Genomic DNA, 23,186 nt, shown 5'->3' with positions numbered 1-23,186 from the left:
TTATAAGGTGCACGAATAACGACAGAAAGCGTAGAATACTGTTTAAGGACCTATCTAGCTTGTACGGAATCCGGCAAGGTGAGTGCGACTGCAATGTTTTTAAGCTTTATGGCTTTCCACATGACCCCGATTTCCGGCGGCAGTGGCTTGCCTCCCTAAATCGAAAAGACTTTTCCCCAACGCCATCCTCTTGACTGTGCTCGGAACATTTTGTGAATGGAGCGCGCACCGCACTTGACGCTGTACCGTCGATGAACATGGGGTACACTCGCAAGGTGCGTGCAAGTTTTCTCCTGATAATTGCTATATAGGCTTGTAACTTTTTGGGACAATGTATCTTAATATCAATATTTTGAAGTGGAGACAATGACTCGATTTTATTATCTACAGCACTTGGTTGAAGGCTGATTTCCGCCGCCGGGTGTGGCTGGAAATTGTCAAACAGTTAGTTCTATCGCTTTGAATGAATCGCGATCTCCTGCGCGAAAACAGAGAGCCGTGAACCTAGGCTGACCGTCACAACGCCGACTAGATTCTTCTTATTTTCAAGATTAGTACATAATGTAGCTGGAAAGAAACCTTCAATTTCTGTTGCTGAAAATTGAAACATGCTCATGCACTGATGTTTATAAACATTGAAACATGCTCATGCACCAGTGTTTATAAACGTTTCATTTGAGGATCCCGTGCTGACGAGTGTGTATTTTGTCGAGAACTGACAAGAGCAAAGTCGAGATGGGCCGACTGCCGGAGCAAGTCGATCAGTGATTCAGCGATTCAAAATCGATACACGAGCACGTTTTAACTTTCAGCAACAGAAATTGAAGGTTTTTTTTTTTTTTTCATCTATATTATATACTAAATTTTAATAATAAGAAGAATCTAATCGCATTGTGACAGTCAACATAGCTTCACAGCTCTCTGGTATCACGCAGGAGATTGCAATTCAGGAAAACCAATAGAACTAGCTTTTCGACAATTTCCACCCACACCTGGCGGCGGAAGTCAGCCTTCAACTAAGTGTTGTAGCTGATAAAGTTGAGTCATTGTAAACACTTCAAAATATCAATGTTAAGATAAATTCAGTTACAAAAATATCCAAGTTGAAACTGCAATTATCACAAGAAAACTTGTACGCACCTTGCAAGCGTACCCCATGTTCATTACAAAACGTTCCGAGCACAGTTGAGAGGATGGCGTTGGGGAAAAGTCTTTTTGGCTTACGGACGCAACCCACTGCCGCCAGAGATCGGGGTGATGTGAAAACAGCTGCACTCACCTTGCCGGATTCCATGAAAGCTACATAGGTCCTCAGACAGTATTCAACGCTTTTTGTGATTCTTTTGTCACTACTTAATGCGCGTTTTTGTTTTTTCTTTCAACCTTCACAATGAAGTACTGTCTGTGGCGCAACATATACAGGATTCTGTGTAAAAAGTCAGTGCCCCAGTCGAAAAAGAACCCTTTATACTCTTCGCAAGCAACATAATCAATACAAACTCTACTTCTAAAGGCGCACGTCACGCAATGTTTCGAGTAGTTTCCGAGGACGAAATTCGAACTTGAATCCAACCTCCCACAGTGGAAGCGAATACGAGCGCCAGCACGCTAACGGGTACCTTTAGCAGTCATAAATTCTGCAAAACACACCGCCTAGCTAGGTCGTACCAAGCCGCCACCCGATTTGCAGAAATCAAGCCTTGTCCACCGATCTACAAGATAAAGCTCCCTGATACACTCACCAAGGGCCTCGCTTGGCCCCCCTCCCTGCCTCCGGTGGGACCTTTGCCTCTGGGTCAGTTCCAGCAATCTGACTGCTCGCTCAGTGACAGGTCGGTTCCAGGATTTCCTTGGCAAAAGCTCGAGAGTCATTCAATGCGGAAAGCACGTGTGCGACAAGGTAGCGCAAATGTTCACTTTCACGCCGACTGCACACACAGGAACACGTCATAAACGCTCCGAACAGAAAGGACTCAAAAAGTAAAACGCATGGGCGAGTACTCACCGATTAGACTCAAATCCACAGCTGGTTTCAGGGGCACGCCGGCACCTGGGACATTTCCTTTTTCCAAGAACGTTCTTCGATGTTTTTTCCGAAAGTCTGAAAGCGCCCGCTCGCTTTGTTTTTGCTTACGATGGTGATGGAGATGCGGCGATAGTCGTTGCTCGTAGTTCCGACCAAGCTCATTTGACGCAATGTCAACGTGCTTGTTTTATTCGAATGCAATTCAAACTTTCAAATACAGAAAGTTGTTTTAACATTTATATAATTATTGGTAATAAATCGAGTTTTAGCGCATTGTGTACTTAACTGAAGCTTGGCTTCGTTTCGTTTTAACATGGCGGCGACCACCATTTTCTCGAGTGCCGCCCTTGGTGCCGCCGTGCTCGACCTACTCTTGCGTTGGTTGTCCTGTTATCCGCCTCCTGCGATCCGCATCAGCCACAAACATGCTGTCTAGATATTATGGGCCCACCGGAAAGAACCTCCAGTCTTCTTGGAAGCATGGATTCCACTAGGGTTGCTCGGACGTCGTCGGCACCCACGAACCAAGTCAGTGAGCCTCACGTCATTTGCTTGGTTACTTCACATTTCTGGCGACGGATCCCCCAGCCCTGGCCTCAGCCTTACATGACCTAGCTGGTGAAAAACAATCTACGACAACGCGTCGTCTTTGTGATGCGATTACTACGATCAGTGGCTCTTAAAACCTCAGTAGCCACCTTCAATGATGAGCTCTTCGATGTGAACGCTCTTACCTTCACAGTGTGCAGACTCTCCGAATGGTCCTTCTACAAGCGACGCTGCGAGACGCGAGCGTTCTGCGTTGTTTCAACTCGAAGTATGATTCTCAAAATAAGCACTTGGTCCCAAATGAGCTGCTGCACCCTCACTCACGCCCCGAGACGCATCCCACGTCAGTTCTATCGGTATGTAAAACGAGGGTGCAGGATTTGGTTTATGGTGGTCCCCCTGTCGATTGATACAGTGGAGCACACTACTTACGGAAAGGATCGTGCTAAGAACTCTAGATTTCTGCTGGTCGTGGTATTTTTTCAATTACCCTTTTGGCGACGCCGTAACCTGGAGCTGGAACCTCACACAAGCACGGCAAAGTGCTGTTATAATGTGCGTGCTGCACGGCTTCCGTGACCGAGTCCTACGACTTGTTCAGCGAGCCACTGGTGCTCATTACCACTAGAATTAATTAACTGTGTGCATGTGTGCAGTCCCGTTGTTCTCAACATGCTTATTAATCGTGATAATGCCTCCCTCCAAACGACTCCACTGCTGTTACGGATGACCTGATGCTGGTGCTGCTTATCAGGTGACCCCAGCAACCACGAAGATTTGCAGAAGAACGTCGACAAGGCCTACTATAAACAACCAGCTATGCTTCTTCACACAGCATGTCGGCAGTTTTGTCTAAAATGTGCAGAACACTGGGTTTTGTACTTTGCGTGTCCAGTGAAACAGGCCATAGCACACTTAGGTGCCTCTGATAGCCCCGGTCCTGCCACCCCTAGAGTATCCCAGCTCCATATGAGACTCCTTTGAGGTTGATCTTGTAAGATCAGTTGAAAGTGTTCAGCAAAGGGGGGAAGCCTACGCTATTCTTCGGCAGCCATGCTCGCTCCCGATCACTCACTGCTCTGACATTGGCTAGAATTCTGGCCCTTCACTGGCAGGCCAGAGGTGATAAGTGTGGCCCTTTGGTGGGTCGTCTTATTATGCCTCCTAGACAACGTTGTGGAGCTGCAACGTCGCGAGACAGCACTGAAGGGAGTTGTTTGCAAGAATTGTGCCGGTGCCTTTCAACCGTGTCTTACCGTAGAGCAACAGCATTCCTTCTTGGTAATGCCTTCACTGTTCTGGCAATCCCTTCATGTGCACTCACGAAGAACCCCCTAACAATCGTCACAAGCTTGAAAACATATGTAAACGGGCAACTTGCCACCTTCACTCGCAGTGAGGTAGAGCAGTGCCTATGCGCTTTACTGTGAATTATGGACTTTTACTTCATTTCTATTCAGTGTTTCGCCCCCACACCTTTAATTTGTTCCTTTTGCAGGGTACTGTAGGTTTCTTGGTACAGTCTTTGGCCTCTCTACTATACGGAATTGCTTTTAGCGAGATTAAACGATAACAGCACTTTTAATGCTTTTAACCTCTACTAAGGTATTCTTAGGCACACATCTGTATACTATTTTATTCAACCTAACAAAAAACGGGTTTTATATACGTTAACTAAGGAACGGACACAGATTCCGTCAAAATTACAACAAAGTGTCTGTAAAATTACGGAATTTTTTTACAGTGCAGTGACTCGTCGAGAGGGGGCGGAATTGCCCTGATTTGTACCGTTTCAGTTCACATGCCTACAACGAAGGAACCTCGGACACATAGTTGCATGCATGCCAGCCTTCCCACAGCACCAGCACACCTATGTACATTCCCTACATACAAAGTGCAGTAAATATATCATACATATATCTAATTCAAATAAGGGAAAAGAAAAAAATATTTATTATTTTGGGACACTGAGACGTTTATTCTGGCCGGATGAAACGAATATTATGTTTTATTTGTTTTATTATATTTTATTTTATTCTCACTCAAATGTTATTCAGTCGTAATAAACACCAGATATGGCCAGAATAGTTTTTGATCATTTTGAAAAAAAAAAAAAAAGCATGATGGAAATTTTTTTGTAAGAAAAAAAAACTTTTTTTCTTTTTTATTTAAGGAGGCGCATGTTTTTATACTTTCAGATAATTAATCCACCTCCTTCGGGCATCTCTGTAGTAAATCGTAGCGTGATGCGGGTCACTTCAAGAGGGCCCAAGAAATATAGTGAACACCTTAAAGGGTGTGGGGGTTCTTTATGGGGAAGGTCCCTCTATACTAATAATCCCGCCCGATCGGTATGCGCTCCGCCCGTCACCCAGGGAGTGACATGCAGCAACGAGAAGACAGCGAATGGGTTTACTGTACCTCTCGGTTGCCCGTCGTCGAGAGCCGGTAGTCCAGGCCCGCCGACCTTTGTTGTCGCCCGTCGGTCAGGGCTCACAGTCGGGGTCCGTGTCCAGGCCTGCGGATCGCCTTTCCCACGCCAGCGCTGCGTAGGCTGGCTGTCCCGGGCTATCAATGCCCGAGTCTCGCTGCGGAACCACCCCGGGATCGTCATAGCCCAGGTCATATGGCCCGGGCTCGCCGTTTCCACCGGTCTTGCTCCAGACCTCGCTGGTGGACCGCTCCAGGGTTCGATGGGCCAGGTCAGGCAGCCCCGGCTCCGTCGTTCTTGTCCAGCTTAGCTCCAGCCTCGCTCAGCACGCAATGTCTCGCCCAGCTCGTGCCTTCTCCGCCGGCCGCCTGTCACGTGCCCTCTGCCTCGTGTTTCACCCCCGGCTCCCACACTCTCCCCCCCTCAAGGCCCGGACTTCGGGGGACTTCATGGGCCTCAGGGAGCCGCTGGGTTTCATGGGCGGCCGCGGTTGCTGTTGCCGGAGTGGCCACGTTGCAGCGTCCGAAAGCGGCGTGGGTGGTGGTGGCTAGCGAAGCCGGCAGACAATGCCGACCTGTCTGTCGCTCGCTGTCCCACTCACCGCGATGCAGCAGGGGGCTTGCTCTAAGCTGGTCCGGCCGACGCAGACGGACTTGCCCCGTTCCGCTTAGAGGTCACAGCGGGCTTAGAACTGCCCGCCTGAACCGTTCGTCAGGCCGAACAACTGTCAGCCACCCTGAGCACTTGGGAAAACAAATGGTCCCGTCTTCCCTCCCGGTGGGCTTCCTGGGTTACGCCGTCTGTATACGGCCGTCTTTCCAAGAAGCTATTCTGCGCAGAACAAACTGTAAAAACAACGCACAGCGAACAAATACTCTGCCGCAAAATGTGGCAGTGGCCATAGCCTCTACCGCCACATAGCTTGCCGACGGGTTCGTGTACCATGCGGCCAACTCAGCAAGTCTGCATTCCAGAGCTCGCTTGTGGGTCGCTAAGAACAGGGGATTTCTTGTGTCCTACCGCAACCTCATGCTATACGCCTTCCCCATCGCGACGACGGTAGTATCCTTTCAAGTCAGCGATGTGAACAGGGCAAGCCTCCTCGTTTGTATCTCGCCGAGTAAGCCTAGAAATAAGACACGACGCTCGCGTCTTTATACCTCGGGTGCCCTTCTCACCTCGGAGCAAGCGATGCGGCAAAACCACTAGCTGCGTTGCTCAAAGCGTGAGTTTCCTTCAGAACAGGTAACGATGGCGTAAACCTAGTCCATCTTTTGCGCAAGCGAAGGGATCCAAAGCCTGTGGCGGGATGACCAGATACCATACCCGCAATTCCGCAACGGCTACATATACCATGTGCTACTCGATGTAAGCGTCAGCGTCCCATTCCGTCCACGTGCATACGAGCTCTAGGGACTGCTCGGTCCTCGGAGGGGGCGGTAACTCAGCGAGCAAGCCCGCTTAAACCGTTCACGCCTCAAGGCAAGCTGGACAACTACAAGCCACCTAAATGCCTACCGCCTCGTCCCCGGCCAGGTCGTGACGCGACATAACTTATTAAAAGTCTTGCTGTCACTGCCACTACCGGCCAGAGTGAAGCCGAAAAAGTATCCGATAAAACATTTCGCAGCTTTCTCGGAAAGACCCCCTCAAGGGAGAGTCGTCCCTCTGCCTTTCCTCGGTTGTTGGAGTGACGCGAAGCAACTAGCCGTCTTGTCCCAGTGGTTACAAATCATACTCTCCTTAACTCGCCTACCAGCGTTCCCGGTGTCAACTGAAATTTACGCCAGTTTATCCAACACCCGCTGACAATCTCGTCCGCCAGTGTTCCCGGTGTCAACTGCAATTCCCGCAATCTTTCTGACACCCACTGACAAAAACCGATCTGCACCCCGGGCCTCGACAAGCGCCTACTGGCTCACCGCATCACTCCAAGCCTAAATCCTAAAGATGCAATAAATCCTGGCTGTTTTCCCTCCTGCCAGTCGCTATCCTGCCTTCCAACGAACCTGCCGTGCCTCTCCTCTGCCTCCGAAGACGACTTTCTTACATCTTAACCGCGCTCCTCGTGTTCCCCCCGGTTGCGTCACCTTCTGCCAACCACTATTCTGGGGTACCCGAGAAAGCGCGTCCGCAACCTCGTCCTTCGAGACCTTTAAGTACTCGATTCGAGGAGACACCTGCTGAGCTCTGCAGTGAGACAAGTCACCAAAATTCCAACATACTTTGTCTCAACGGGCATCGTTAGCGTTAGTGAACAACCCGCTCAACGAATCCATGGGACTCTCTGGGGACGACTAGAAGCAGAGGCATACCGAACGGGCCCCACGTTGGATGCGCCATTTTAATGTGGGGTTTCTTTACGGAGGAGGTCCCTCTATACTAATAATCACCGCCCGATCGGTATGCGCTCCGCCCGTCACCCAGGGAGTTACACACTGCAACGAGAAGACAGCGAATGGGTTTACTGTACCTCTCGGTTGCCCGTCGTCGAGAGCCGGTAGTCCAGGCCCGCCGACCTTTGTTGTCGCCCGTCGGTCAGGGCTCACAGTCGGGGTCCGTGTCCAGGCCTGCGGATCGCCTTTCCCACGCCAGCGCTGCGTAGGCTGGCTGTCCCGGGCTATCAATGCCCGAGTCTCGCTGCGGAACCACCCCGGGATCGTCATAGCCCAGGTCATATGGCCCGGGCTCGCCGTTTCCACCGGTCTTGCTCCAGACCTCGCTGGTGGACCGCTCCAGGGTTCGATGGGCCAGGTCAGGCAGCCCCGGCTCCGTCGTTCTTGTCCAGCTTAGCTCCAGCCTCGCTCAGCACGCAATGTCTCGCCCAGCTCGTGCCTTCTCCGCCGGCCGCCTGTCACGTGCCCTCTGCCTCGTGTTTCACCCCCGGCTCCCACAAGGGTCAAGCATGATGTCATTTACGTAGCTTTACCAAGCCATCCTCCCGTGTCGCTCGCATGTTTCTGATCGTTTTCGCCTATTTCTTTCTCATATATGAACCACACATGACCACTGAATGGTACATGGTTATGATTGCACCTACAAACTGAGCAGCATTATGTTCTACTTGGTTCTGCTCATGATCGCGGCAGCTGACGGCGCCTGCTGCCTTTTATTTGGTCGTGTAACAACAATAGGTGTGAGGAATGATCTTTTTTAAACTCCGTTCGTGCAAGTGGATATCAACTTTCTTACGATGAGCGTAACTTCGGCCAGCTTGAGAAATCTGCTGTGCATAAATTGAAATTTAAATAGTTACGAATTTTGACAGATCATTTTGTGCACGCCGGTGTGAAAAGTTTAGTGGAGCGCTCACACAACTTCACAATAGCTTTGGGGTTGTTCTGGGTATGCGTAGATACCAACATTGAACCATGCAATTGAGTTTTACTATGATGTTTTATTAATATGTATCGTGACAAACGTTGGACTAACTCAATGACTTGGCAGGGGCACATTTACATTTCACAATTCGACCTGGCACGACTTTCGAAATCATCTGATTTGAAGCGAACGGAACTCCACTTTGATGAAGTCCAGTCACTGTTGCAACCAAGGGCCGAAATCCATCGTTTGAGCAGCTCGCCGACTCGAAAATCTAAGAGAACCGCTAATAAGCTCAGGTCAGTGTGAACTTCAGGGCGTAACCAAACAGGGGCATGCCTGTGGACCTTACTCGCCGCGGAAGGTTTCTACAACCGTTCACGCTGCAAAGTCCCATCTCTGTCTCGGCAACGCCACACACTTTCATTTACTCAGACTGCCGAGGGGCTCGGCTCGTCCTCTCGTCGGAGCAAGTGCAGCACTGCGCGCGTACAACTGGCACACCACGCACCGCGTCCTCTCCTCGAGCTTCGTTTGGTAAAACCTTCCGGACGCACCGCGACGAGCTAATCACGGTCCGTCATGGGCACATCACGCGATTGCATATTCTAGTTTAATCTTTTTATGGCTGGGCATCAGAAAAGTCACGTGATGCCACCTCTCTGGTGGTGGTGGTTATGCTTCTGCTGATGATGATAATGTTACAGCTTTTTTTCTTTTTTTTTTTGGTAGTGGGCTGCGGGAATTATGTGCCCGTTGGAAACGTGTCATAAAAGCCCGACAGACACCGCAGATGCGTTCCTTTATCTATACATAGTTCACACATGAGCTGAGAAAGCGATGGAAACTAAGTGCTTTTTGGGCCAGTCAATCGTCAGTCTTTCGCCCCCTGATCATTCTCTGTGCGCATGTTGAAGCGCAACACCGCGGGGACAGGCGATAAAGGCAGGATACTGATTGGTCCGACGAGTACGCAGCTCCCAACAACCCTTGTACATAGCGGTGAAAAGAGCGTAAATCGGAACACAGCTGGTGGTGCTGGACGCAGTCCTTGTATATCTCGCTAAACTAAAAAAATGGCTTTGTGACATCTGGCAGGACTGCAGCGCCAGTTTTACAAGTTCATTGCTTCCACCTCTCTAAACTTTAACAGCAATAAGAGACGGATTTGGTCTCCAGTTGTGGCGACGTAGTGCTGGGATTGGCGGGTATTGCACCCTTAGGTATCTGAGCCTGCAAACAGTGCAGATGTTCTGACCAGAACAGCTGCAAGTCTCCGTCTGACTGCAAGTACGCCGAATGCGACATCGCCACGTTTCAGTTAGGCGTGTTCTATTTTGCGGCGAGCGCGTCATTGGATTTTCGCGAATTCAAATACGCTGACGTGCCCTTGCCCAGCATTGTCAGCTCCTACGTGACCAGATCACTTTGACCGGCGATAAATTGGTAATAGGCCTCATTGTGGAGACTATATCATCCCTTCAGGAGAAGCCTCATTCTACAGCTATTGGTTGCCGACAGTTACGCAATTATCGGCTTTCGTCTGGGCTGAAGAGCACCAATAGCTCGCAGAAATGTCTTCCAAGGTGAGATTTTCATTCCTTTGCGCCTAAATTACGCCATCGTGCACAGTTCGAATAGCAAGTATCGGTCACATTTCAAACAACGAGAAAGTGGGGATCTGCCCTTAAACGTCGTGAATGGTCTCAGTCGCAAAATGCCTTGGCGCCTCTTTCCTGCTGGGACTGTAGATACTTGGGTGTCATACCGCTCACCTTTGCCACTGGCTGAACGGAATATACATGCCTTGCACGTGAGCTCATATGACACCGTACCAGCCGCCATTGCTTCGTTCCATGATCCTGTGCTTAACTTGTGCAGCAAACATTTGGCACCATCGAGACTGTTCTTCTCGGCGAAGCTTGCCGAGAACAGATGATGCGGAATGCATGCGGCAGAAGGTACGGGCACAGCAGCATGATACAAAGCAATGGCGGATGACGGGACGTCAATGCAAGCCATGTATTTTAAGAAAATAACAATAATGGCCGGTGTTCCCAATCTATCGCGGGACAGTATGCATGCATGCCTAACATCATTTTAAGAATGGCTCGTCAACGATCGCGATCTGTTTTTGGCTTCGTCACTGGTTCCAACTCACTGTACGAGATATTTTGGCAGTTGTGATATGCATTCGTTGCGAGGTGAAACGACGACTCGTCTTCCTTTTCTCACCAGCCCATTTTGTACTCCTGTTATTCGGGCTCCTGTCCGTACAGAGTGCGGATCGGTACGTTCTTGTATCCTTTATGTTCACTTCAACACCCTTGCCACGGCGGAAAAAGGGAGAGGTGTCTCTCAACGGCGCCGCCTCGCCATAGAGCAAATGTGGCGAAGGTTCGCTCTAATATCTGGCAAATGCCGTGAGATGACGCAACATGTCCAGAGGCATCTTAATGTGCATCAGGGGACCGGTGATCTCAGCTCCAAAAAGCGTTCCTATTCGCGAACACGTTTACAACACCGCGCGGCACGCGGCCACGCCTGCGCGATGGCGCCTAAACCAACAGTGTCCCTGCCAGGAGACAAGGGAAGCCCCATCAAACTTTTGCCACCTGCTCCGGCCTCGTTAAGACACCTCTTTCTTCTTTCACCGTGGCCCTATTTCCTGCGACCTGAAGCGTTATCTGTGGACAAACAGAAATACCTCTTCTTCTTTTCTTTCTTTTTGAACAGCACTGGCTTTGAAGAATGTTGACTATGAGTACAAGTCGGTCGAGGTGTTAAAAGAGGGAGGAGAGCCTGGCGATCAGGTAACGTAGACGCCCGCACGAACGCACACACGCAGATGCACTCCCGCAGGTAACGTGGACGCCAGCACGAACGCACACGCAGATGCACTAACTTCCGCAAACAAAAAGTATTGGGTGGAATATGAGAATGCAGTTATGTTGGCGCCATATTTGCTGTCTTTTTGTATGGCCGCAAACAGAAAGCAACTCCCGCAAACAGAAAGTATTGGGTGGAATCTGAGAATGTAGTTATGTTGGCGCCATGTTTGCTGTCTTTTTGTATGACCCAATTTTGCGGAGATTTTGATACGTAGATTAAATAAATAATAAACCCAAAGATACACTTATGCTGTACGAGGCTATCCCGAGCAAGCAAGACTCCTAAACAAGGTGGCCGGATGGGTTCGCCCGAGCTACGGTGGGCAAGGAGAAGGTGACGATCGGGAGGGTGAGAGCAGCCCAACAATTCAAGCCCACAGAGCGAAGCATAATTTGTGTACAGGAAGCAGGGCTACCTTGCTCTCCAGGGCTAGACGTCGAGATAAGGATGCGAACAAAAATGGTCGGATTGAGCATGTTACCAACCCTTTAGAGGCATTGCTCAGCCGTAAATAGGAACCCGACCCGTGATACGTCTTTATATTTTCTTGCTTGCTCCGTTTTTCCGTGAGCCCAGTTTCCAAAAAAATCAACCGGTCTTAGTTGTTGTGGCCCTGCACCTGCAGCTCACAGAAGCAATACCATGGTGATACCGACACATGAGGCACGAAGCGTGGGACCTCGCTCGGTTGCTGCGAGAAGCGAGCGATATCGCCACACCACCTCTCCTACCAACCTCGTTGCCTCCTACCTTAACGTACGCAGATGGATGGATGGATAGGTGGATGCTAACGGCTGTACCCTTTCTAACGGGCGGTAGCTTGCACCACCTAGCATAGACACCCGAGCTAGAGTGTTTCAAAGTTGCCGGCTGTTCCTGAGGCACCCTAGCCCGAGCCATCAATAAAAACGTACATTTTTATTGAACCCAACAGCTGTCCCCGGAATTCACGAAGAAGAACCCGATGCAACAGCTGCCGGTGCTCGATATCGACGGTGAACCACTCTCACAATCGGTAATATGAGCGATTCGTTAACCCGTGTTTCTGACGTCGCGAAAACGGCGGCGCTGGCGGAGCAACTGGGCATGTGCACGTGGCTTCTTTACGCTCCTTTTTGTGTTCTTTCTAACGCTGAGTTGGCGTGTATACCAAACTTGCATCAGTGCTTTTAAAGCGATACTCAATTAAATATTGAGCTTCCTTTTGACGACGGGTAATTGGTGGTGGTATCCTCCCATGGCTGATAATACCATACACCCTCTTCAAAAGTGCCCGCATGCTGCGCCTATTATTCGAGTACGCCATTGTTTAGGCAGGTACTCTTAGCCTGCATTGGACACGAGCACGACGTCAGCCTTTGGCGGGAACGCGAATCCAATCACTCGCTTCGTACCAAAGAAATGACGACTTTCAATGTTGCTAGATGGGGTTTTGAAAAGGGTCAGTTATGCATCCGAGACGCGACGTACTCTAGCAATAAAAAGTAGCCCCTCAAAAAGTACTACCAATTTTTTTTTCTTTTTTTTTTTTACGGGAAACTATTTTACGTGTTGCCGAACGCTCATTTTCCGCCCAAAAGTAGCCCTAAAAGTCCGAACCAGACGCCAAACTTTCAAAAGTGATTTTCTGAAATTTCTAATGGGAAAATGGCGGCCGCCAAGCTGTAAAATACATGAAGCTCTACGGCGCCAGTCACCGGAAAGGTACAAAAATAGGCCCCATTTTCCCTATGAAAATTTTCGAAAATAACTTTCATATTTTTTTATAAGATAACGGTTTCTGTTGAAACATTGGCACCTGTTTCGTACCTCTAGCGCTACATTCGAGAGAAAAATGAACGCTCGGTGATGGGTAGTTGTATTTTTGCAAATAAAAAACTGCAACTTTTTTTTTTTTTTTTTTGGGGGGGGGGGGCATTTTGTAGATAAATTAACATTTCCATGGCACCATAGTCCAGATGTAAAGATCGAAGGGAAAAGATAAGTCGGGTACAATCCTGTCGATTGTGCAAATAGGAACCTATATCTTTCAAGTTTACCGTACGCGTGCTGGTTCCCGGTGCCCTCTCTTGCCTGAGAACATCCAACGAAGAGTCGTACTGCATCGTACTTCACGCTGCCTAAACTTTTACACAACAAACTTATGTTCACTGTATAACACAAATCTTTAAACAAGGTGTGCTTATTAGTGGGTAGGTTGGTAAAAACTTGCCAAGAAAAGAGAAGGGAGAGCGACGTTTGAAGTTACCGGTGTTCGTCAGACTGAAGGAGGCCATTAGGGGGAAACTTCACCTTCACCTTTTCTTGGTATAACTTCAAACCAACCTCCATACTTATGCACAGACATTAGCCTGGAGGACTTTACTTATTTAAGGTGAGTTTAGTCTGCTAGAGCATATGGCAACATTGTTGCACGCTGCAGATGAAACATTTAGGCAGTGCAGTACGACTGCTTGCTGGGATCTTTCTCGTGCATCACGCAGTAGTTATACAAGACTGCACGCCGGTGCGATGCCCCTCCAGAATGAAACAAACTGGAGAGGGGGGTTGAACCCAGGATTCATGAGGTTATCGGCGCGATTTTCGTTCCATGTGCTCCAAAGTGCGGCCATCCCAGTGGAGGGAGAGTTGCTCCACGAGAAATGAGAAGAACGCTCCATACATTGTTTCTCTGGAGCTGTCGGCGTTGTCGGTGCTGGTTCTGCATTTGCTAAAATGTGAACTTTTAAAAATTTCGTTTAAATGATGATAGATTTTCTTATAGTATTTTGGCTGTTGAAAATACTTTTCTTACAAACACTCGTCCAAAACTTTTGAAAAAGTACCCCTACATTACAATGTTCTCCCGCACTCGTAAAATGTGATCATTACAAAACGTTTCAAATTGTCTCCAGCATTCCTTTAAAACGAGATTGTTTTTTTGTTGCATTTTCGCGCCTTTGAGTTAAAATGACTTTCTCCTGTAGCTCGCGATCATCGAGTATCTGGAAGAGAAGTATCCCGAGCCCAGGTTGCTGCCAGACGATATCATTCTACGAGCAAAGGTTGGTTCAAAACTTCTTATATATTCAGGATGTCTACTTTCGGTGTCAAAACATATCTCGTCATGAAAACAAAATCTTTGCTAAAGGAATCACAAAATCAACAGTACTTGAATAGGTTACTCTGAATCCCGTACATGTTCGAGCCCGCTCAATTAAAACAGACTGACAGTTACAATGTTTCATAAGAATTGAAAACGCATATATGTCAACATGTTCCGGAAATGTTCTGGTCGAATTAGCTCGGCATGGTACACATTCTATGAGCACCGCAATTCTCAGAAGTCGTAAGACATATGTTCTAGTTGAAAGTGCAGTCTGTACTACAGGAACTTTCCGAGTGCATATTAGTCATCGGCGAGCAAGTTCGTCTGCTTTCGCGCAGCGGGAACCGTGACGTCACAGCACCGGGCTCTCATTGGAAGGATTGTGGGTAGGAACAAAGGCTAGCTGCTTTTGTATCTACCCGCTTAATTCTCTCGCAGAGAAATAGGTGGTGTCAGGGTCAGCGTTCGGACGCCGAACACCGGTGTCGTCCGCTAGTCCGAGCAATAGTCTTACCTCTACTACAACTTCCCGAAACCCACCGGTTCTTTTCGAAAAAGAACTCGGCCTTCCAGAAAGAGGAGAGTAAATAACAGAAATACCTTAAAAAGTCCGTTTTCTTTTTCTGTAAACAAGAATCAGTCGCGTTTCGACGAACAAGGAAATCACAACCTACAGACGCTTTCAGGTATCTGTACATGGGCGCCGCCATAACCGACCTTCAGTTTGTGTGTCCTCTTATTACGTTCGATTCGCTCCATCATTGCCACAGCAGGACAGGTGATTGCCACTTTAGGTGCTATGTGTCTTTCTTCCCAGCATCGGCCTCTGTGGAGGCTCGTAAACGCCCACTTCAGTGGCTCGGCATTTCGGTAAAACTAGAGAAGGTCGGCTATGGTGGTTCAATGTGGCGCGTGTTTAAAGCGTCTATACTAGGCGTCAACTATTATCGTTCTACATTGACAAGGCTAGCGTGGCTTCCACAGTCCTTCGGCCCGGCACTGCTGCCAGAGCACGTGGTTCGTCGCCCTCACTCGCACGGGGAATTTCATTCCTACGCTAAGAATCGAAAATTTTTCAAACACAAAAGTATGCTGTTATTTCTTAAAGTATTCACCGTAAGCGCCCAGGCCCCACTGTAAAAAATTTAGCAGCTCTTTGATTTTCTTGGCATAGAAAGAGATAGGCTGCGTGATTATACTATACATAGAGTCGAACTATAATGTTCCTCTGTTCATTTGTCGCTGGCTGTCCTTCGCCAAACTGTTAGCACTTATCATACGCTCTTGTCCATGTTCTTCCCCGTGACATCGGTTGTTTTCCATACTGTGCTTCAAACCTTGTCAAAATTTCAGCTGGGTCAACTTTCTCCTTCGCACAAATTTGATTATGCACAGCTGCTCCGTAGCTACAGACACTTTGATTGCCGCCATGTTTGTTGGAACTACTGTGCATGCGTCAATTGCGTCCTTTTGCGTAAGCGATATTAAATAACGGTTACGTTTCCACCCTTTACGAGTTTCATTATGCTAGTCTTGTTCGGCGATCTCTATGGTGCAAAAGTCTCAGTGACATAATGTTATACAGTGCTCATAGAGCGCAGTTTGACATTATGCACGAAGGGTATTCGTGAGCTGTTTTGCTAATTTGTTGGCACATTTTCGCAGGTTCGCGCCATTGCGCATTTGATCGCATCTGGCATTCAACCCTTCCAGAATGTCAGCGTTACCCGCAGACTGGAAGTCGGAAAGAATCTCGACTGGTGCACGCATTTTATCACCAAAGGATTTCAAGGTGACAAAAACGTTACGGAAAACCGTGAAAATATTGGCTCCATCCAAGTCCGTAACTCAACGTTTTCGTTGCTTCGATAAATATGGTTTGTGTTGATGCAAACACGTAGTCCCTTGATGGTTTTGTTCCGTATCTCCGGCCATAAAAATAAACAGGCCGGTTTGAGACATTATTGGTGTCATGGTGAGCGACAAAAAGGTAATTAACATAGCATTAAGTGCCAGTCACCAAACCCATTTGACCAGCAATAACGTATAAACTAAGGTTGAATGACCGTTTAACTTTGCGACTCGAACAATGTTATTCTAAATTTAATTCAAGAGAAAAATTTCGCAAAATATAGATAGTAATTCATATATTAAAATTATGACAATGACGCAAACAATGCATAATAGCGGTTTAGGTAGTAAACTAGTAATAGAGCTCGAACAATGTTTCTCACAGCCTCATTAATATTTCAGAATAAAGCGAAATGAAACAAAAACAAAAATGCGTATGATGTATAATAGTGCTTTAGATAGTAATAAATAGATAATTGCTTTCTCTAAATGGGATTTTTTTTTTGCTACTTCTAAATTTAAGTGAAATTTAAATGGAAAAGGAGCTTACCCCAGACAAACCCACATAAACGCGACAGATGAGTTGCATATGCATACGGCAGAACAAGTCCGTCTAAGTTCCACTGCTTCTCGGGCAAAGGAACTTGGGAGGATTTCTCCGGGTGGGTTCTAGATAATTGTGGCTCGGCGGTAGGTGAACGCAAGCGCCGGTGTCTGTGGCTGTCGCAGGTCCACTGGTCCTTTAAGGGCTATTCACACGAGAAAGAAATCCCGGAAATTTCTCCTCTGTGAGCGCATCAAGTGAAGAAAACATCAGGCTTTTGCGCTGCGGCGCTATGACGTCGCCACGCAGCGAGGAAAGGGATGGACGGTCGGGCGAGACAAAGAATCCCGGTTTGGCGGCGAATCGGTTTGTCTTCCATGATATTATGTCGTTACACTATCTGGTATAAAATTCTGAGGCCGCTAAATTCGTCTGCTGTGGTGTCAATTGTAAAAATCGATAAACAGGACTGCAAACGCTGACATCCCACCCCCCGGTACTTCGTCCGAGTGAACGACAACGCTGAGGAAGAAGTTGCGCCTGCTGTCGACACGTTACGCACATCGCCCATTGTTCACCCGTGTGAAAACCACTTAACGAGGGAACTCGGTCTTCAAGAAAGGCGGAAGTAAATGCGTTGCTCTCGTCAACTAGCAACTATCACAGGGGTTACAATCAGACTTTTATGTAACTTGAATAATTAGATACAGAAAAAATACCGCAAAAAAGACAAGACAGGCGCTGCCCTGTAGCGCCTGTCTTGTCTCTGTCTTTTTTGTGCTAATTTATTTGTAATTACTAATGCACAAACTAGACCCAGCAACGTACTTCACTCCTATAGCACTCGACTCAAGTAACTCTATCTTAAAGGGATACCGAGCCAAACATTTTAGTGGCCACACACAACGATATTGACGGTATAGCCCTCCATTCACGCTAAAGATGGCAGTGAAATGTATGGGCACCGGGCGAAAAGAGAATAAAGACAGGCTTTTCATTTCCACAAGTAAAAGCTGCGTGCTTGTTAGACCAATTAATCGCGTATCTTTTACACCAAACCCCACAGTGGAAAAAAAATGTGGTAATGAAGTTCTTTTATAATTATTATTACAAAATTCAGCTTGGCTTCAACTATTGTGTACTGCGTTGTCAAGGCTAGCATACCATCGGCAGTGCTCCAACACCGTCAAACAGGCACGTAGCCAGGATTTTGATTCGGGGGAGGGGGGGGAGGGGGGGCTTGCCCATGACAAAATGCTGTATGACGGAAAGGAGGAAGAGGAGGCCCCAGCAAAGTTGAAGATTTCGGGGGGGGGGGGGGGGGGGGGGGGCGAGCCTCATGCCCCCCCCCCCCCCTGCCCCCCTGGCTACGTGCCTGCTGTCAAAGCCACTTGCGCGAGCGCATACGAATGCACGAGGAAGTGACGTAGTGCATGTGCTCTCGCAGCAAGGCGCGGCTGCAGCACTGTGGAGCTACGCTCGACGCTTTTTAGCGAAATGAGTCGTTCACAAACGTTTGACCTGTAACAGAACACTTATTTACTGAGCGAGATATTTACATATGTACAGTACAATCAAGGGAAGCACCGATCATGTATAGTTCATCGGCCAAGCTTCGTCTCGCGCTGCCGCCTGATCATCTCGTGCCTCTGCCGATCTCACTTCTCCCCCCCCCCCCCCCTTTCCTTTTTTTTTTTTCTTTTCTTCCTTGCACTACCAGTGGTATTCAGCAATCCACAAAAAGCCTTGAGAAAGTAGCACAACGTGGTTGACGCCCAGTATAGTTGCTTGACTGTCACTTTCACAACGTTGTAAATAAGGAACATCTTGAAAGCTACGAGTTGCGTTTCGGAATGTTTAGTGCTTTAGAAGGGTGTGTACTTGGGCTAGTTGGTTATTCATGAATAGGAGGTAAAAGCGCTAAAAAACGACGGACAAGTTGAAGAATGACGAACACCACAGAGCGCTAACTTGCAACTGAAGTTTATTACTGAAAACACGTACACATATATACACCGTGACATCAAAAAGACAAGTGGCAATAATGCCGCTTCATCTATCTAAGGTTAATCTATGAATTGTTTACTCTTTCGAATGATTTCAAATATGCCACCTCAGAGCTATACAGGTTTACTGAGGGAGTGCTGACACACTTGCCCTGATCGTACTTCAAAATAAAAAAAAAAAAAAAAATAAAAAAATAAAAAACGCCTCCGATATCTCTCTCGTTTTTTTGTCTCTATTCCGAGTTAAGATAACGGTGTTGTCAAGCCGTGGGACACACCCACATCTGTTACAGTGTACAGCCAGATTGCCCGAGGGTGATGATCTAACTGACAGGGCATGTTCCCTGAGTCTGTCGTTTATGCACCGACCCGATTGCCCGATGTACACCTTTCCGCATGATAGTGTATAAAATTCCTTTATCATGCGGAAAGGTGTACATCGGGCAATCGGGTCGGTGCATAAACGACAGACTCAGGGAACATGCCCTGTCAGTTAGATCATCACCCTCGGGCAATCTGGCTGTACACTGTAACAGATGTGGGTGTGTCCCACGGCTTGACAACACCGTTATCTTAACTCGGAATAGAGACAAAAAAACGAGAGAGATATCGGAGGCGTTTTTTATTTTGAAGTACGATCAGGGCAAGTGTGTCAGCACTCCCTCAGTAAACCTGTATAGCTCTGAGGTGGCATATTTGAAATCATTCGAAAGAGTAAACAATTCATAGATTAACCTTAGATAGATGAAGCGGCATTATTGCCACTTGTCTTTTTGATGTCACGGTGTATATATGTGTACGTGTTTTCAGTAATAAACTTCAGTTGCAAGTTAGCGCTCTGTGGTGTTCGTCATTCTTCAACTTGTCCGTCGTTTTTTAGCGCTTTTACCTCCTATTAGTGCTTTACTTAGTTCACTTTTTCATCTGGTACTCAGTAACTTGGATTAAAATTTTTTTGGAGTACACTGTGCAGGCCTGGCTGCAATAAAAGAAAAAACTAACTCACTTCTGACGAGTAAACTGGAATCTGCTGGGGCTAAGCATGGAGACACAGGCCATCACTCTCTCACACATTTTCGCGCCTTCACTCTCACATGCGGAAAGACGCTTTCTTGTGGGTCTTAGCCGGCTTGCTAGCCGTGTACGCACACAGCTTACCAAAATAAAACCCGAACGCAAATTTAAAATTAAATAAATGAAATATTTCACTTCCAATTTAAAACCCTTTTAGCCTTTTCACTCTGGTGAAGAAGGAAGAGCAGTGAAGCTGTGCTATGGTGGGAATAAAGTAATGGCCGGCCGCAAGCCTTTCCAGAGTGGAAAGGCTTGGAAAGTAAAGGTTGTAAATTTGCGTTCGGGTTTTTACCTGGGTAAGCTGTGTGCGTACACGGCTAGCAAGTCGGCTAAGAATCATCAGAAAGCGTCTTTCTGCATGTCAGAGTGAAGTGGAGAGAGACGTGTGCCTCTATGCTCCGCCCCAGCAGGTAGCTGTCCAGAGTTCTGTGTCATCATTTGTTTGCTGACGGACACGATCCTGGGGAAACTAGCCCTTAATAGCTCTGCTGTAAAAAACATTCCGTGCTTTTTGATTTCTTTAATGAAGCATGGCACTCTTACTGGAAGCTAACTCAGATTTCGCGAGTGTTCGTTATGGGCCCTGGCCCGGCATAGCCAGGAGAGTTTGTTCAGTTGGTCAGCTGCCCAAACTCTTGCACCCTGAACCAACTGCGAGTCGCACGCGTCGAGGTTTGACGACATGTTAGAGTGACCCGAGTCGACGTTCCCTCGCCACAGTCTGTGCACCCTCGGCATCGTCGCAAGAAAGAAAAGAGCGATCAGGCGACGCTTCGAAAAGATGCGACGGGCTGTGCCGGGAAGACAGGTATTGAACTTAAGCGTCGGCTGTGTTTGTTGTAAAGTTGTATATCCCTGTTGTGGGCACCCTGGTGTCACAAAGCTTTCGATAAGATTGCCCGGATGTTGAATTATATCTTGGCGTCTCCACCGCGAGGCGGCCAAGTGTAATCGGCCACCCGGGCAGCACTCCGCCATTGATAAAAAGCCAGCCAAAAGGATACGCGGAAAGTCTTGTGGATCGCGGTGGGCGACGATGACACTCAAAATTTGACTACGCCATGTTGTTGAACCAGTGCATTGCGTCATTCTTTCGGGCGAATAGAAGCAAGGAATGCCCGCTATGGTTTGATGAATAGAATAAAATACAACTGCAATCTGCTTTTCTCTTGACCAGCTTTAGAAGCAGTGCTCTCCAAGACGGCGGGAAAGTACTGCGTCGGGGACAGCGTCACCATGGCCGACATCTGCCTGGTGCCTCAGGTGCTCGGCGCGGCAAAAAACAGGATTGACATGACTCCGTTTCCGACCATCATGCGCATATACTGCGCGCTCATGGAGCTGCCAGCTTTCAAGGTTGCCCACCCATCCCGTCAACCAAATGCGCCCGACAATTACGCAAAATTTACGGATCTGGAGAAGATTGCAAAGTAAAACAGTTTCCGTAACGATCTTTGAATTAAAGACAAGCGTTGCAATATTTGTGCCTCAAAATAAAATAAAACAGCGAGTGGATATCTACTTGTGTGATCCTAATCCATGTTTGTAAAACAACGTTTTGTGTTACAGAAGAGTGAGTTTTCCTCCAAACGCATTGATTCCGGCGAATACGTGAAAAAAACATTCTTAAAAGAAAGTCTGCACTTGACTAATTCCACAGTGCCATGAGAATGCATCCCAATGCGGTCAGAAACCGAGTAAAAGAAAGAGACGATATCGAGTGGAGACGTCAGAACCCCGAGCTCTGGTTAGAAGAATTAATGGGTAGACATAAAGTTAGCTGCCTTTGTCTCCAGTGCACTAATTGAACAAGTTCGAATGCGAATTCCAAAACGCTAGACGTTGACTTTCCGCGTCCTAACGCGTTCGGCGAGTGCAGCGGAAAAAAAGGCAGCTAGCTTTGCATCTGCCCAATAATTATTTAGGCGAAGGCTTTTTATGCCTCATCGATAAGTCAACCTTCAAAGTCCTTAAGCGAAAACACGTCGGCGACATTAAAGATACGAAAACCGGCGACACAAAAGGTCCCAAAACGTTTACGTGACATCTGCAAATTTTAATATACCTCCTGTCCCTCGACTGGCATCAAACCAGCGACCTTTCATTTAGTAGTCCGACGCGTACCGCAACATCCGTAAATCATGTGTTTGTCTTTAATGCATCGGCGCTTAAGCTTTCGCCTTCAAGTCGTTTAGGGATAGCATAAGAGACCTTGTGAATTTTTCCAACCTGTGCTCGGTGTTTTGAAGTTCCCGTGAGCTTTCGTCCCCTCCGCTCCTTCAGCTTCCACCCGCATAGAAAGCTTCGAAAAATATGCTAAACAGTTACAAAAACAGGTTCTACGCATTTATGATGCTTCGTTCGTTCTCAGTCTCAGGACCTACTAGTGTCAAAACCCGTTGACGCGTTGGCTTCTTGTTGACTCTGATTACTTTCTTTTGACCTTGACCTCTTGTTGACATGGTCCACAGTAAGTGCGTTCATTTAGAGTTTAAAATTTTCTAGTGATTCTCGTCAGCCTGTGTCAAAAAAAATGCTGTTGACTTTCTATTAACTTTACGTAGATTTTTTTTCTGCTCACTTCATGTTGACAGTGTCATCAAAAACACTGCTGACGTTCTGTTTACTTTGTGTTGAAAATGTTCAGTTGACTTTCTGTAGCCTGTGTCAATAGAAAAGCTATAGACTTTCTGTTGACTTTTTATTGAATGTAGCACATCTTGACTACATGTCAAAAGTCACAAAGTTCCTCATAGCCTCTGACAAGCTAAGAACGGTAGAGAGGATCTTCAGTTGTCCCGCTTCCAGGGCGAGCCTTCTATTCGCGACTCCAGCAAAACGGACGCCACCAAGCAGGAAAACCGGGAACCAGCCGGACCAGGTCGCTCCGCGCCCCTCCGCGTATCTCGGTGCTTTCGCGGACACGTGCTGTCGGCGCGGTGGCGAACAGTCTAATGTCGTGAAGGTCCGAAAATTTCTTAAGTTTGCCTGAGTGTTCATTAGTGTGGTGAAGCCTCAGTAGATTGTTTTCTTCCATCACGTGTTTGAAAGCCCGTTTACTTCACAACACACGGTCGCGTGCTTTCGATTTCTTGGATCGGGAGGAATCACGGAAAAACGTTTTGATTTCTTGTCTTTCTCGAATCACATTCAAAGTGACGACTGCTTGGTAACTGATAATTGGTTTCTTTATAAGGATGTAGAACAGTGGACTGAGAACGACAGACGAGGCATTTGATTGGAAGGAACACCAATGTTGCAGTCAAGTGAATGGAAAGATTCGATAGCTGTTTTTTTTTTTTTTTTTTTTTTTTAGTTTGGTTGTGTTTGGTTAGCTTCAAGTTTGAGCCATCCACGCCGGTCGGTGCGTTGGCTATTCATTTTGGCTGCTTTTCGCCGAAAAC

At 47.5% G+C, this 23,186-nt stretch overlaps 1 protein-coding gene across 1 annotated transcript; it reads left to right on the top strand.

Moving 5' to 3' along the window:
- The first annotated feature begins 9,749 nt into the window (after nucleotides 1–9,749).
- Nucleotides 9,750–21,230, top strand: LOC8026738 (maleylacetoacetate isomerase). The gene is made up of 7 exons (XM_029975626.4): nucleotides 9,750–9,913; nucleotides 10,566–10,617; nucleotides 11,064–11,140; nucleotides 12,154–12,234; nucleotides 14,186–14,263; nucleotides 15,973–16,099; nucleotides 20,960–21,230. The coding sequence occupies exons 1-7, from the start codon at nucleotides 9,902–9,904 to the stop codon at nucleotides 21,214–21,216; spliced, it is 684 nt and encodes a 227-aa protein (XP_029831486.2). The 5' UTR covers nucleotides 9,750–9,901; the 3' UTR covers nucleotides 21,217–21,230.
- Nucleotides 21,231–23,186: the final 1,956 nt, after the last annotated feature.

This window comes from Ixodes scapularis, unplaced genomic scaffold (genome assembly GCF_016920785.2).
Source record: "Ixodes scapularis isolate PalLabHiFi unplaced genomic scaffold, ASM1692078v2 PGA_scaffold3__209_contigs__length_174095766, whole genome shotgun sequence".
NCBI classification, from domain to species: domain Eukaryota; kingdom Metazoa; phylum Arthropoda; class Arachnida; order Ixodida; family Ixodidae; genus Ixodes; species Ixodes scapularis.
The sequence above is the reverse complement of the archived record's forward strand: the minus strand, read 5'-3'. Positions and strand labels throughout refer to the sequence as shown.